Raw genomic sequence first — 13,158 nt, 5'->3', positions numbered from 1 at the left:
GTTCCAGGCCGGGTTCGGGTTTGTAGCATGTGGCCCGGGTCGGGCTCAAAATTAATGCCCGTGCACACCTCTAGTCGCGTCGGTTGTGTAGCACACGTTTGGCGCCCGTGCATGCTTTTGATTTTGTTCTCCGCACCATGACACTTTGCTCCAGCATCAAGACTGCATGAAACATCAGTATGCATTTTCCGGTCGTTATGCTAACTGATCGCCCCACCGCCCTGGCACAGCTATGTTATACCATGTGTAACATAGAGTTGCAATCGTGGTATGCTTTTATCATGATTTAGAGGCATCGATTTAATGGAGACTTTCTTTCCTTGCATTTAGGGCTCTTAGCTCTATAACGCCCGCAGTCCAGCTGCTCCACTTGTATCATCGCACTGCTTTGGCACAAGCAATCATCTGCCATCAAAGGAGTGCTGCGTGAATGTGAGGCAGACAACATCATCATCATTTTAGTGCTGCACAACCTGTCAACAACTGTGGGAGCCTTGCCATGAAACATGCTGTGTGTAAGGAAGCATTGCCTCGGTACGTATGACACATTGCCTTTGTTTTGCTTTATATAAAGGCTTTAAAAAAGGCTCTGCTGGCTTTTCGCTATATGATTGCATGCTATATGACTTTTTCTAGCTTTTTAGCTCAAGACTTACTTGTTCAGAAGTCTTGCCCACAGTATGCAGAAAATAATATCCTTCATGTCCCTGGCAGTGCTTTAATAGCTGGTGCTATATTTCGTTGCTTTATTTCAACAGTATGTGGCTATTTCAAGTTGAGGCATGATTGAGTGAACCTGTGGTGTAATAGCACAATAACGGACATAGCTTGTTGAACTGACGAAGTAGTTGTCATTTGCGTAACACGGGAGAGCAGGTGCTTTAAGTGATGGAATATTTAGCATACTTGATTATGCTTGCATTACAAGAATTCGCAGGAAGCCTGTATTGAGGTTTCAGAGAAGAAAGCCATTACGTATTCCTCAGGTTATTTGCCTTCCACTCTCCCTTCATTACTGCTGCCTGCACTGTATGTATTTGTTCATACAGACATGCAGTTACTGACTGCTTGTACATTTCTGGTTGCCTACACTGGCTTCAGTAATGTAGATGTAATATTACTTTGATCTAAACCAGGCTATTTACTTTGCTCAAAGTGACAATTATAATTAATTCTCTCCCCAAGCCATTGAGATTTGCCATTAGCTCCCAACTCGCTTTATTCGCAGCTGCAATGAATTTATTCTGTAACCCTAGAGCAAGACATTTGCAGAAAGGAGATCATCATGCAATACTCGTGCAAATTTTGTAAATTTTAGAGGACATTCTGTTTGTTTTTGCATATGCTTCGGTGTTCGGAAAACAGAGCAGACTAGCTTACAGTGCAGGAGGGGTGGGCTGCAAGACAAAAGGAAATTATTAGTGCAGCTGCTCATTCAGGCGTGCATTCCTTGTGCATTTATTGCTCTTATATATGTGCACCTTTGCCTGCATGCTTGCCAGGGCTTTCCCCATAATGGATGGCAGTGATCTTGCCGCCCGCCTCTCGGGGGACTGCCCTTTACCAACTACTTGCCCACAACCAACTCACCTCCTGGGCTTCAAATTTGTCATACTCAAGGACGATTTTCTGTGTTTGATGTTACCAGTGACGTCACTTAAGATACGCAGTGTGCATCATTGGTCCATTAGTTTCATTTCGGGATGTTGTCACCCCTTATATTCCCTACTCATATTTCTTCTTCTACATCCCCTTGCAACTGCCAAACGAAGTAAGACGTATAAAACTGCCAAACTCCCGCAGTCTCTAAATGCTAAGTCAACAACCAAAAAGCTTTTACATGTCTAAATAAAAGTAGAAATGATCCGCCGATTATTTTTTTGATTGTCATGTCTAGTCAGACGGTTTAGTGAACTGCCACATGACCAAGCAAATTGCAACTGTAAGTGCACTGAGGAGTCATGCGTTAGAGCAAGCATATGGATCTTGTGTTGCTTAGCTGCTTAACTCCAAATATCCTCCTTTGTCAGACAAGATATTTTTTTAGAAAACTGGATGAGCCTGAAGAAAGCAGATTGGATTCTTAGCAGCATTGTTATTTCTTACACGTGCGTTCTATCCCTGTATACATGAACTCGACAGAATTGGGTTGAATACGTCTGTCGAGTGAAAAATCAGTTCTGGGGTTCATGTATACACAGTCGGGTCGAGTAAAATAGGCGGCGGAGCGGGTTGCGTTAACTCGCCTGCAGGGGGTAGGTTAATTCGCTTGACCCGCTTATCTAAAGGCATGTAGACACTGTCCAGTCAGGGAGTCTAGTTATGGGGAACTCTGGGCTATGAAAAATCCTCTGGAGCGGCGACGAGCGTCACTCGAAATGAATGCTTTTTAGCGCTCATCAACGATAAAAAATAATCGAAGCTCTCGATAGTAAAAGGCAATGGGATCAAATACGAGTAAGAACTTGCACAATAACTTCGAATCTCGATGCAACGCTCTGCTACGATACTTACTCACTAGAAAGCGAGTTCATGTAGACATCAGCCGGGTCGAGAATGATGACCTTGCTTACTACACGCTGATTCAACCCGGTGCTGTCGAGTCCATGTAAACAGGGCTATTGTACTTGTAATTTTAGGTGAACTCTCATTTCGTGTATTGCACATTAAATTTGAGTGATATTGGTGCTTTCTTGCGTATGTGCTGTTTTGTTCTGCAAACAGTACTATTTCTCCAGACACAATCTTATTTTTAATTTGAGTACAAAATATTGTCCATTTTTGAAAAAAAAACAATTTGTGAGTCTGTTAAGAAATTTTGATTTTGAAATATATTCACAAAATAGCAACATTTTATAGATACTGAAATGTAAAATGTGTGCGAAACAACTTTTCAGCTCAGGATTAAACTGGGTTTTCAAGGAACTTATTGTGATAGGGTGAAAGTGAAAAATCACTGTCATGCTAGATGTATCGTTTTTTTATGATCTCATAGTCACATGAAGCATTGTATTTTATGGTGTGCTTAAGCAATGAAAATAATATTTGGCCTCAGATATTCAGGCAGATTACTATTCTCTATACCAACAACTACTATGAATGGGTTTTAAGAAATCAGATGCCCGAGCACCACACCTGTTACCTGGACATAAAATCACCCATGTATGCCTAACTGAATATAATCTTGCACGTGGAAGGTTGCCGATGGTATGGCCATATGATTAGCTGTGATGAAGGAAAATGCATACCTGGTAGGCTGCCAGCTGATAAGGAAGTACAATATCATTGTACTTAGATCTAGCATAACATTTTCCTGCCTATGCAAAGTAAATTTCTAGTACTTGCTCAATTGCTCATTGCAGGCTGCCTGTAATAATTTTAGCTGAACAAGCATGCACTGTATGATTACTAGAACTTCTTGTTGGGCTTGTTCGTGTTTAGTTATTATAAACTGAAGGCGCCAAAACAATGCACGCACACAAGAAAAAAACGGGACAGAGTTCCACTCACAACTGATTTATTGTGCAGAACAGAGTACATATATATCTCACTGCAGGCACATGCCCAAGGAACACATTCAGCTACATCACATTCAGCATCATGTAGTTTAACATAAGCTATGTTCAAGAAATGCTTTCTCAGAGAAAGAGGCTGTGGTATGAGGCATGGGCTTCTTGAACATATCTTATCTTAAACTACATGATGCTGAATGGGTTCTTTGCGCATATGCCGGCAGTGAGATATATATGTACTTTATTCTGCACAATAAATCAGTTGTGAATGGCGCTCTGTCCCGTTCTTTTTTTCTTGTTTGTGTGCATGTTGTTCTGGTATCTTTAATTTATAATGAGCACTGTATGAAAACTATTCCTTGGTACATTACAATTAAGGCAAATGTTTATAGTAGAATGCAGCAAGCAATAAAGCTGTGAAAACTAAAAAGCTGGAACTTGAAATGGTACGGTTATCTTGAGAATATTATATGCGTACACAGCCTTGAGAATATCTGCGATCTACACATCTCCTTCAGTTAGCCGATTGAAGATAGCTTGATTGACTCTGTCAGGGCAATTATTTCTTTATTCTGGCCGCAGTAATGTATGCGTGCCTGTAACTGGTGTACTGCAGAAAAATATTCTTTAATGTGTTCTTTAATATCATCCAGTCTTGCATGCTCAATAATCCATATTGTCTATTGCAGGAATGTTTAAGTATTTTTTAAAAATTGAAAGTTCTGGAGCCTGAACCGTCAGATTTTCAGGAACTGTAATTCTATATGAACACTAAGCATCTACCTGAAGTTATCGGTTTGCCGGAAGCAGGTTTTTACTTCCAAATATCTTTCTTTTGTATCTGGAATGGATATTATTTTGCATATAGGTTTATCATCCCTACGTCATAAGATGCTGCATGCCTTTGCAGGCCCAGAAACCTGTCGCAAAGTGCTCTAAAAGAAGAATGTGTGGCAATAGGCCTTCAATATATACAGTAAAACCCCTTTATAGCCACTGAGGCCAGCGAAAATATTTACTATATCATGGTCTTTACTGTATCAGTGGTCTGTGATGACATGGTCCTGAAAGTGCTGTCTAGTAGTTAAATAGGCACTTACTGAACACGTCTTGTTGCTTAATGAAAAAAACCTAAATACCTTCCATCTCGCTTTTATCATCTCTTTGTGTAATTTTTTCATTATAAAATTTCTCTACATCTTGTGGAAGTACCTTTGAAGCACGAAGACGTGATTACGAATGCAACCAAGTTCGATTTCATGTAAAAACTAAAGCCTTGCATGAACATGGTGTCCCTTTTTGCTCTTTCTGTCTTTTAAAAGGCAATAAGTAATAAATTCGCATGGCACTCAAGTGCTGTAAGACCTTACTCGCTGCACCTCCACTTTCTGCCACCACTGCCTCATGATTTGTACTGCACATTGCAGTGAATGTTGACCCATTTCTTTCCCTTCCCTATTTCTTGCTGCACGTTTACTCCTTTACTTCCTGAATGGAACACGCTGCCTCCTTGCTATGTTTGTAGACAGCTTTACTTTTTTCTTCTTCGCGCTGCGCGCTTTCCCTCACGGCTCCAAGGCTTCTGTAAAGTAGGCTTCTTCTGACTGCTGCTACGGCTAGTAGTAAAGCCACCTAAACGAACACTCGGGGTTATTGTTCTGTTTTCAAATACAAAAAGTCTTGGCTTCGCGACTCTAGGTAGTGCGCGGGAGTCGTCGCCAGGGTCAGAAGCACTTTAACCGATTTTTACCAAAAACATCTTTACTATAAAGGGGGAAAATGTACAGTTGCTTATGGAAGATGAACTGGGACTTCAGTTTCACTTTACTATATCAGAGGTTTTACTAAGCGGGGTTCTGTATTTTGTACTCGATCGTATAGAGCACCCAGACTTCAAATATGTGTTTGGATAAGTGTTGAGAAGGTGAGGTTAGATCTTATTGTGATATATGCTTGTCTTCTGTGCAGATGTGATTTGTAAGACCCACGGACCAATCTCCTCAACAAACTGTTCCTGAACAGTTGTTTCCTGCGGGGTGCCCAGCTTACTACCTGGGCCATGTGCTTCCCCCGCCCCCTCAACCTCATCGCTTGATCCATTGACCCTTCACTGCCAACTATCATGCTCAACACAGTCCACTGCCATTTTCCATCCATGGTGGACACTGCCCTGAAATGCACCCATGCTCAGCCTCCTATTCCTGCAACACCTCTCGCACTACAAGGCTATAGTGCATCAACCCTGCTCAACATGTCCAGCCCCTTCCATCATGACCAATGCACACTGCACCCAATCACCTCTACCTGCACTACCTGGTCATGTGCTGCTTAGTGCCCTGTTTCCAATTACACCTACTAGCCTCTCCCATATTAACCCTGTATCCAATGCCTCCTGCACTGCATTTTGGCCCTCTGATGTCCTTGTGGCATTTACATGTATATGAGCTCTCAATAAAATGTTTTCGGAAAATATTTTGCTTGCCTCATTTAATTGCATGGTTTTTATGGCTCCTTAGGGAGATGACATGCAAGGTGGTATTGGGAAATGACTGCATTAGAAAACCACAATTATCAGAGTGACAGTTGAGCAAATGGCAGCAGTAAGGGCAAGGGTGAAATAACTGCATGGCTAAAGGTGGCTTAACAGTGGCAGGCCACGTGTGCCGATGAATACTTGTTGCACGCCAATAAATACCAATATATGATACTAGCGGCACGGCCGGTTTATTGCCAATGTCAGTTGGGCCAATGAATACTAGTGGCATGCCAATACGTGACACTAGGGGCACGGCCAGCTGATAGCCTATGTTGGCAGTGCCAAGACAGGTGCAATGTTGGCATATAAGCCGGACCAATATATAAAAATGTAGTAATTTCTCAAAAAGCCAGTGTTACGCCAATGTTGGTACCAATTTTTGTCGACGTTGGGCCGGGATTGGTGCGATGTTGGTGTGCTGCCTGGGTTACTAGGGGGGGGGGGGGAAGGCGTCCCACATGTTAAAGGGCGATTCCTAGTAGCTCCAGGGCGAATGAAACGGCTGGGCTAAAGCCAAAAGGACGCTGCTCAGTTGTGGATGTGTCGGGAAGCGACCGGAAGGTCCGATGTTGCAAGGACATATATCTCATAGCAACATGGAATGTAAGATCTATGACGCAAGGTAAACTGGATATCGTCAAGCGAGAAATGGACAGATTGAACATTGATACCTTGGGTATCAGCAAGCTCAAGTGGACCAGAATGGGAGAATTTAATTCCAGCGACCATTATGTCTTTTACAGTGGGCACGAATCCAGGAGAAGGAATGGGGTCGCTCTCATAGTCAACAGAAGAATGGGCGAAGCAGTGCTAGGGTACAACCCCAAAAACGACCGAATGATTTCACTTCGGATCCAAGGTCAACCTTTCAAGTTACAGTTATCCAAGTCTACGCACCAACCACTACTGCTGAAGAAGCTGACGTTGAGAAATTTTATGCTGACCTGCAATGTCTTTTAGACCGCACTCCCTCATCAGACGTCCTTTTTTCTTAATGGAGACTGGAATGCTAAGGTGGGGAGTGAAGAAATATCCGGAATTACAGGCAAGTTCGGTCTCGATGAGGCAAATGAAGCTGGGCAGAGGCTAGTAGAGTTTTGTCAAGAAAATAACCTGACCATAGCGAATACTCATTTTCAACAGCACAAGAGGCGCCTGTACACATAGACTTCACCGGATGGTCTGTACAGGAATCAGATTGATTATATTCTTTGCCGGCAGAGATGGAGAAGCGCTATACAAGCAGTAAAAGCAAGGACTGGGACCGATTTGTGGCACCGATCATCAGCTTCTTGTTGCCAAATTTAAGCTTCGATTGAGGAAAACGCAGAAAACTAAAAGGCCTTTCAGGTATGATCTGGATCAAATATGCTGTTAAAGTGAGGAATCGATTTCAAGAATTAGATCTAGAAAACAGAGAGCCTGAAGAGATGTGGACTGATGTGCGTGATATAATGCAATAAGTTGTTACTAAGGTAGTTCCAAAGCAAAAGAAATGCAAGAAAGCAAACTGGTTATCTGAATAGGCTTTGCAAATAGTTGGGGAAAGGAGGATGGCAAAAGTTATGGGGAAAAAAGAAAGATACAAGGCTCTCAATGCGGATTTTCAGAAAATCGCAAGGAGAGATAAGAATGCCATCCTGAACATACAGTGCCAAGCAGTTGAGGACAACAGCCAATTAAGGAACACAAGAGCTCTGTATAAGACAATCAAAGATATCAAAGAAAGCTTCTGTGCTAAGCTGGGCGCGATAAAGAACAAACGAGGCAGGGACCTCACGGAAGCCTCAGAGATAAAGAAGAGGTGGCAGGAATACACAGAACTGTACAAGAAGGACCCGAATGTGCAAACCCAACATAAGACGGCTGTGATTACTGATCTCGAGCCGGGCATCCTGAAGAGAGAAGTTGAATGGGCCTTATCCAGCCTTGCTAAGAACAAAGCTAGAGGAATTGATGGCATTCCAGCTGAGTTACATCAAAACCTCAACCATGACGACGCTGTTAACAATCTGTATACATTATGTCAGCAAATTTGGACAACCCTCCAGTGGCCACAGGATTGGAGGAGGTCAGTTTACATCCCTATTCCAAAGAAAGGCAGTGCCAAAGATTATTCCAACTACCGCACGATCGCGCTTATTTCGCATGCTAGCAAGGTGATGTTGAAAATCCTCCTAGGTAGGCTGTAGCAGTATGTGGATCGGGAGCTTCCGGACGTCCAAGCTGGGTTTCAAGGGCAGAGGAACTAGAGACCAGATTGCCAACCTTCGCTGGATCATGGAAAAAGCAAGAGAGTTCCAAAAACCCATCTACTTCTGCTTTATTGATTATGCGAAAGCGTTTGACTGCGTAGATCACAGCAGATTGTGGCAAACTCTCCAAGAGATGGTAGTTCAAAATCGCCTCATCTATCTCCTCAGGAACCTGTATGAAGGGCAAGAGGCCACAGTCATAGCATGGTCTTACTGATTGGTTTCCGATTGAGAAAGGAGTGAGACAAGGCTGCATACTGTCGCCCTGCCTATTTAACCTATATGCTGAGTGCATCATGAGGAAAGCTGGTCTGGACGAGTCTTCAGCTGGAGTGAAGATTGCTGGGAAACGTATCAACAACCTTAGATATGCGGATGATATCACTTTAATGGCAGTAAGTGAAGTGGAACTCAAGAGACTTCTGATGCGCATACAAGAAGAGAGTGAGAAGTTTGGACTTAAACTGGACATTAAAAAGACAAAGATCATAGCGTCTTGCCCCATCAAGCCCTGGAGCATCAAGGGACAAGAAGTGGAAGCTGGGACAGATTTTATCTTCTTGGGCTCCAAGATAACCCCGGAAGGAGACTGCAGCCATGAAATTAGGAGACGCCTACTTCTGGGAAAGAGCCATGGCTAGCCTTGACCACCTAGTAAAGAGCAGAGACATTAGTCTGCCAACCAAGATCCGTATAACTCGTGCTATGGTATTTCCAGTTGTGATGTATGGATGCGAGAGTTGGACTGTGAAGAAGGCTGACCGCCGAAGAATTGACGCGTTTGAATTGTGGTGCTGGCGGAGAATCTTGAGAGTTCCTTGGACGGCCAGAAGATCAAATCAGTCGATATTGTCGACTATAAACACTGACTGCTCATTGGAGGGTCAAATTCTAAAGTTAAATCTCAGCTACTTTGGTCATCTGATGAGAAGAGGGGAGTCGCTGGAGAAAGATTTGATGTTGGGAAAGGTTGAGGGTCGACGGAGAAGGGGTAGGCAGCGAACGCGATGGTTAGATGGCATCCTCGAGGCACTGCAGATGAAGTTATGTGATGTTAGGAAGATAGTGAGAGACCGGAAAGCGTGGCGTGACATGGTCCATAGGGTCACGAAGAGTCTGACACGACTGAACGACTGAACTGAACAAAGGTTATATTTAAAAATTAACTGGGTTACAATTTCACTCTTTCTTCGTCGCGTACTTTCGCACATTGGTTCTTCAAGCGTCCACTCTCGTTGACGATGCCCTGCGCGCTGCTTTTAGGGAGCCCCGTGATTGCACTCACTCGCGTCAAAACATGCTAAGTCCATTCGAAACGAAAATATCATAAATAAATGAAGGTAAGCATGGACAGCCTGGCGCCAGCCACCGCTTATGGGTTAGGATGGGGTTGGATTGATTGCTTGACCAATACTCCACTGATACGAACGTGACGCTTAGGACGCCATGTTTTATTGCTGTTCACAGTTGCCAACCGAATACTGGCTGCATGTGGGTTATAATGCATTACCATCCTTTGGGAAAGGTTGAATGAATGAACACACAATGACTAGACAAAAACAAGAAAACAGTTCATGCTGAGTGACTCAACAATCTCAAAGACAGGTTAAGAAGTCAGAGAGGTGACTCGGAAGCACTCTGTTTCTTTTAGGGCAGGTCGATTCACTGACTGGTGCAATGCAGGTAGTTCAGGATCTGGCGCTGAACAAAGGTTATATTGAGAAGGGGCATATTCTACAGGGGCAGTTAAGTTTCGAAGCCGCTCTCCATGCTGTCACCCGCCGTGCTCGTCCTGAGGGCGACGGTCTGTTCAGCTGCTGGTATTCGAAAGGGTTCGCCTCTCACCCGCCGTGCTCGGTTGCGCTGACCGGCGGTCTGTTGAGGTGTACCTGCTGAGCACCTTGGAGAACTACTCGGAGTCGAACCAGGTTTACACCATGTTTATTGCAACTGGTCTCTTCTCCCCCAAAATCACCCCTGACAGCTCGTTAAATAGGCTCGCTAAACAAAGACCATATCGCTAAGCCAATAGGGACGAAGTAAACTCTCTGGGCGGGGCCAATAGGCTCCAGCATAGTTCCTCCTCACACCCGTAGTCCTGTACGCACAACATCACGCGTGCACATTCCATGGAGTTCAAATCCGCAGCCGTCGTCACGTGCGTCCTTGCCGGACAGCCCGAGTCCCGTGGGAATGAGCTTCCTGGCCTCCGCGGCTCCTTTACACAAGAGCCCAGTGCGCACACACACACACACACATACCTCTACACACCGTGGATGATCTGCGGTTCGGAATACTGCTGCTCGCCTTGCTGACGCGCGGACATCCGGAGTCGTCTTGCGGGCGGCGTTGCGTCGGCGACTTGAAATCCTCGCCAGCCAGGCATTCCGCGATCCAGGGTCACGGGAAATGAACGAAAAGTCACGCACCGTGCGCCGGCTCTCAAGTGCAAGCACCGCAGTTGCGCTCTCAACGAGCAGGCGCAACTTCCAGAAGCCGGCGGTGTGGTATGTCGCATTGATGAACGCAACAGGGGCGTAGATAGGGAGGGGGGAGGGAGGGGTATCATCCTCCTCCCCCACCTCCCGAAATTTTTCGTACCGTGTCAGACACCGCCGACCAAAACGACCGGCGCTGGAAAGCATTCCGAATTTTGTCTACAATATATTTTTCTGGTTTGAAAAGACATTTCGGCATGAACATTACGAACTTGAGCTACATTTCGTAGCAACGCCCATGCAGATGGAGCCACAAGCAAGTATCCACTAGTGTTCCACTGTTCCTATATAAGGGAGCATATACAGGAACACTAGGAGCCATTTCCAAGCACAAAGTTTCAAGGGCGTTTGGATGGTGAGTGGGCTCGTCGCGTCAACCATCATGGGCAGTACCGAAGATACATGTATCTTCGATACCATCTTTAAATACATTTTGTGTATCGGTATCAGGTATCGAGTGCTGAAAAGGAAAGTATCGGAGTATCGGTATCGAAAATACATTTTTGGTGTATCTTGTACTTTAACGATACTCGTACAAATTATTGAAGCCGCTGTTTGTCAGACATCTGGTTGACAGCGCTCACTCAGGCGCTAGTAGAAGGCCGGAGGCATCTTTGCTTGCAGTGCATTCTGTTTTTCCTCCTGCTCGAAGTCTCTCTCCTTCAAACGCCCCGTCTCTTTAGCCTCCATCTTTCCATATTCCCTTTCTTTAAAACTGATGGAGCCAATTGCAAGTAGGTGCTCATGAGAGTGTTTACTTGTGAACACCGAGTGCGTACCACGAATCCGCTAAGCGGTTAACAGACACGCATGAAACAAAGAATAAACTCGACAAAGGAACACCAAAGAAGACAAACATGCAGTACGGACCATGCACACTTCGTCCCTAGCTGTTCTCCCCAATCCGCCTCCGTGTCTGTCTCTGAGACAGGTGATTCAGAAGCGTTTGCGGGTAGATCGGCTGGAAACGCTGATTGGTGGACACGCAGCGGCCTGGCGTGACGTTTTTCGCGTCACGCTCGATGCTTAACCGGATGTGACGTCAATGAAAACTGGGTTTGCTTGTTTTTTTCGTCCCTAACCCATCTAGGGAATCCCTAGGTACCGGCCGCTCCGGCGGCGCGCGCGATATGCCGGCATTCGGTTCGTGGTTCTCGCTGCGGCGCGTATTCGGCTCGTGGGTCTCGTTGCGGCGCGTAATTCCTATGATGGCGGTCCTGCGTGGTGTCATAATCGGCGATAGCCAAATGAAATTCTTGTGCAGGTCTCGCCTGCGGCTTTCGCCGCATGTTGAGACGTGCACTTTCAGTTTTGGCGGTTATGATGCCACCTCACTGTCATTTAAGGTCGCGCAGATGCGTTTGCACGCCGATTTTGTTATTTTGTATGTAGGGGGCAATGACCTCGCTAATGGTCATGGCCCGCGGGAAATCGCCGCCAACATCAAGGTACGTATAAATTACGTAAAATCGTCTCACAATTTGCTTTAAAAGTGCTGTGCCGTTCATCTTGCCCCACGTGCTTCCAGGACCTCGTGCGGCAGCTGCAGCAGCACGTCGCACGGATGGTGTTGGTTTTTAAAATACTGCCGCGGTATTTCAAAAACGAGAGCGAAGCGATGCATGAAAACGCCCGTCGTCGGCAGCTGAACCGGCGCCTGACTGCTGCGCTGCGTCGCATGCCTGACGTGCGCATTCTGAACCCTGAGGTAAGAATGCTTTGTTTTCTCGTTTGTTACTCATTTATCAAATTGTTGAGTTCATAACGCAACTTTTTCGACACTCTTGCAGCACCGTTTCCTGGATGCTGCGAAGCGGCCGAGGCGTTGTCTGTACGCGGCCGACAGTTACCACGTGGCAAGGGGTCGCGGCATCGATCAGCTCTCGAAGATCATCGTCGCGGCCCTGGTCAAAGTGTACGGCTCCGACATCGCTGCAGCGTCAAGGGCAGAACCAGGAGCGGTGTACGTTGTCCACCACTGTCGGCGATGCAGGGCGAAGGGCCACGAGACGGGAGAGTGCAGCTCGTTTTGCTGACCACGCTGCCATGCCACTGCAAGCCACCGATGGAACGCTGCGCATACAAACGGCCCATTTCAGGGCCACCCCATTGTTTCCTGGCAGACCGCAGGCTTGCAGTCCCGTGATCCAGTTCCCTCTCTTTAGATATGTTGCACGTAGTATATCGTTGTACTTAAAGCGTAGCTGCCGCAGCGAAATTATATATTTCGTATAGCATGCGCATAATACTGCTGTACCGCTTATAGCTGCTTCCCTCGTGCATTATTTAAGACCCTAGGACAGGAATCACAAAACACGTGTAAGAGTAGCTGCCGGAGCGAACACTAGGCCTGTGCT

General features: G+C 45.6%; 1 protein-coding gene and 1 long non-coding RNA gene across 2 annotated transcripts; both read left to right on the top strand.

The window, feature by feature from the left end:
- The first annotated feature begins 470 nt into the window (after nucleotides 1-470).
- On the top strand, nucleotides 471-5,982 carry LOC146195348 (uncharacterized). The gene is made up of 2 exons (XR_014706003.1): nucleotides 471-534; nucleotides 5,481-5,982. It is a non-coding gene; the product is annotated as an uncharacterized LOC146195348 (long non-coding RNA).
- Nucleotides 5,983-12,419: 6,437 nt separating this feature from the next.
- On the top strand, nucleotides 12,420-12,882 carry LOC146195347 (uncharacterized). The gene is made up of 2 exons (XM_084596775.1): nucleotides 12,420-12,509; nucleotides 12,592-12,882. The coding sequence occupies exons 1-2, from the start codon at nucleotides 12,420-12,422 to the stop codon at nucleotides 12,835-12,837; spliced, it is 336 nt and encodes a 111-aa protein (XP_084452901.1). The 3' UTR covers nucleotides 12,838-12,882.
- The last annotated feature ends 276 nt before the right edge of the window (nucleotides 12,883-13,158 follow it).

The sequence above is a fragment of the Amblyomma maculatum genome, chromosome 3, assembly GCF_055883805.1.
Source record: "Amblyomma maculatum isolate TAMU_Amacu chromosome 3, ASM5588380v1, whole genome shotgun sequence".
In the NCBI taxonomy this organism is placed as follows: domain Eukaryota; kingdom Metazoa; phylum Arthropoda; class Arachnida; order Ixodida; family Ixodidae; genus Amblyomma; species Amblyomma maculatum.
The sequence above is the reverse complement of the archived record's forward strand: the minus strand, read 5'-3'. Positions and strand labels throughout refer to the sequence as shown.

What these genes read in the sequence shown, in the direction of transcription:
- LOC146195347 (XM_084596775.1), top strand. Translation starts at nt 12,420, where the DNA reads ATGCATGAAAACGCCCGTCGTCGGCAGCTGAACCGGCGCCTGACTGCT. An exon ending in TGCGCATTCTGAACCCTGAG is followed by an intron (nt 12,510 to 12,591) that starts GTAAGAATGCTT and finishes ACACTCTTGCAG; the next exon opens with CACCGTTTCCTGGATGCTGC.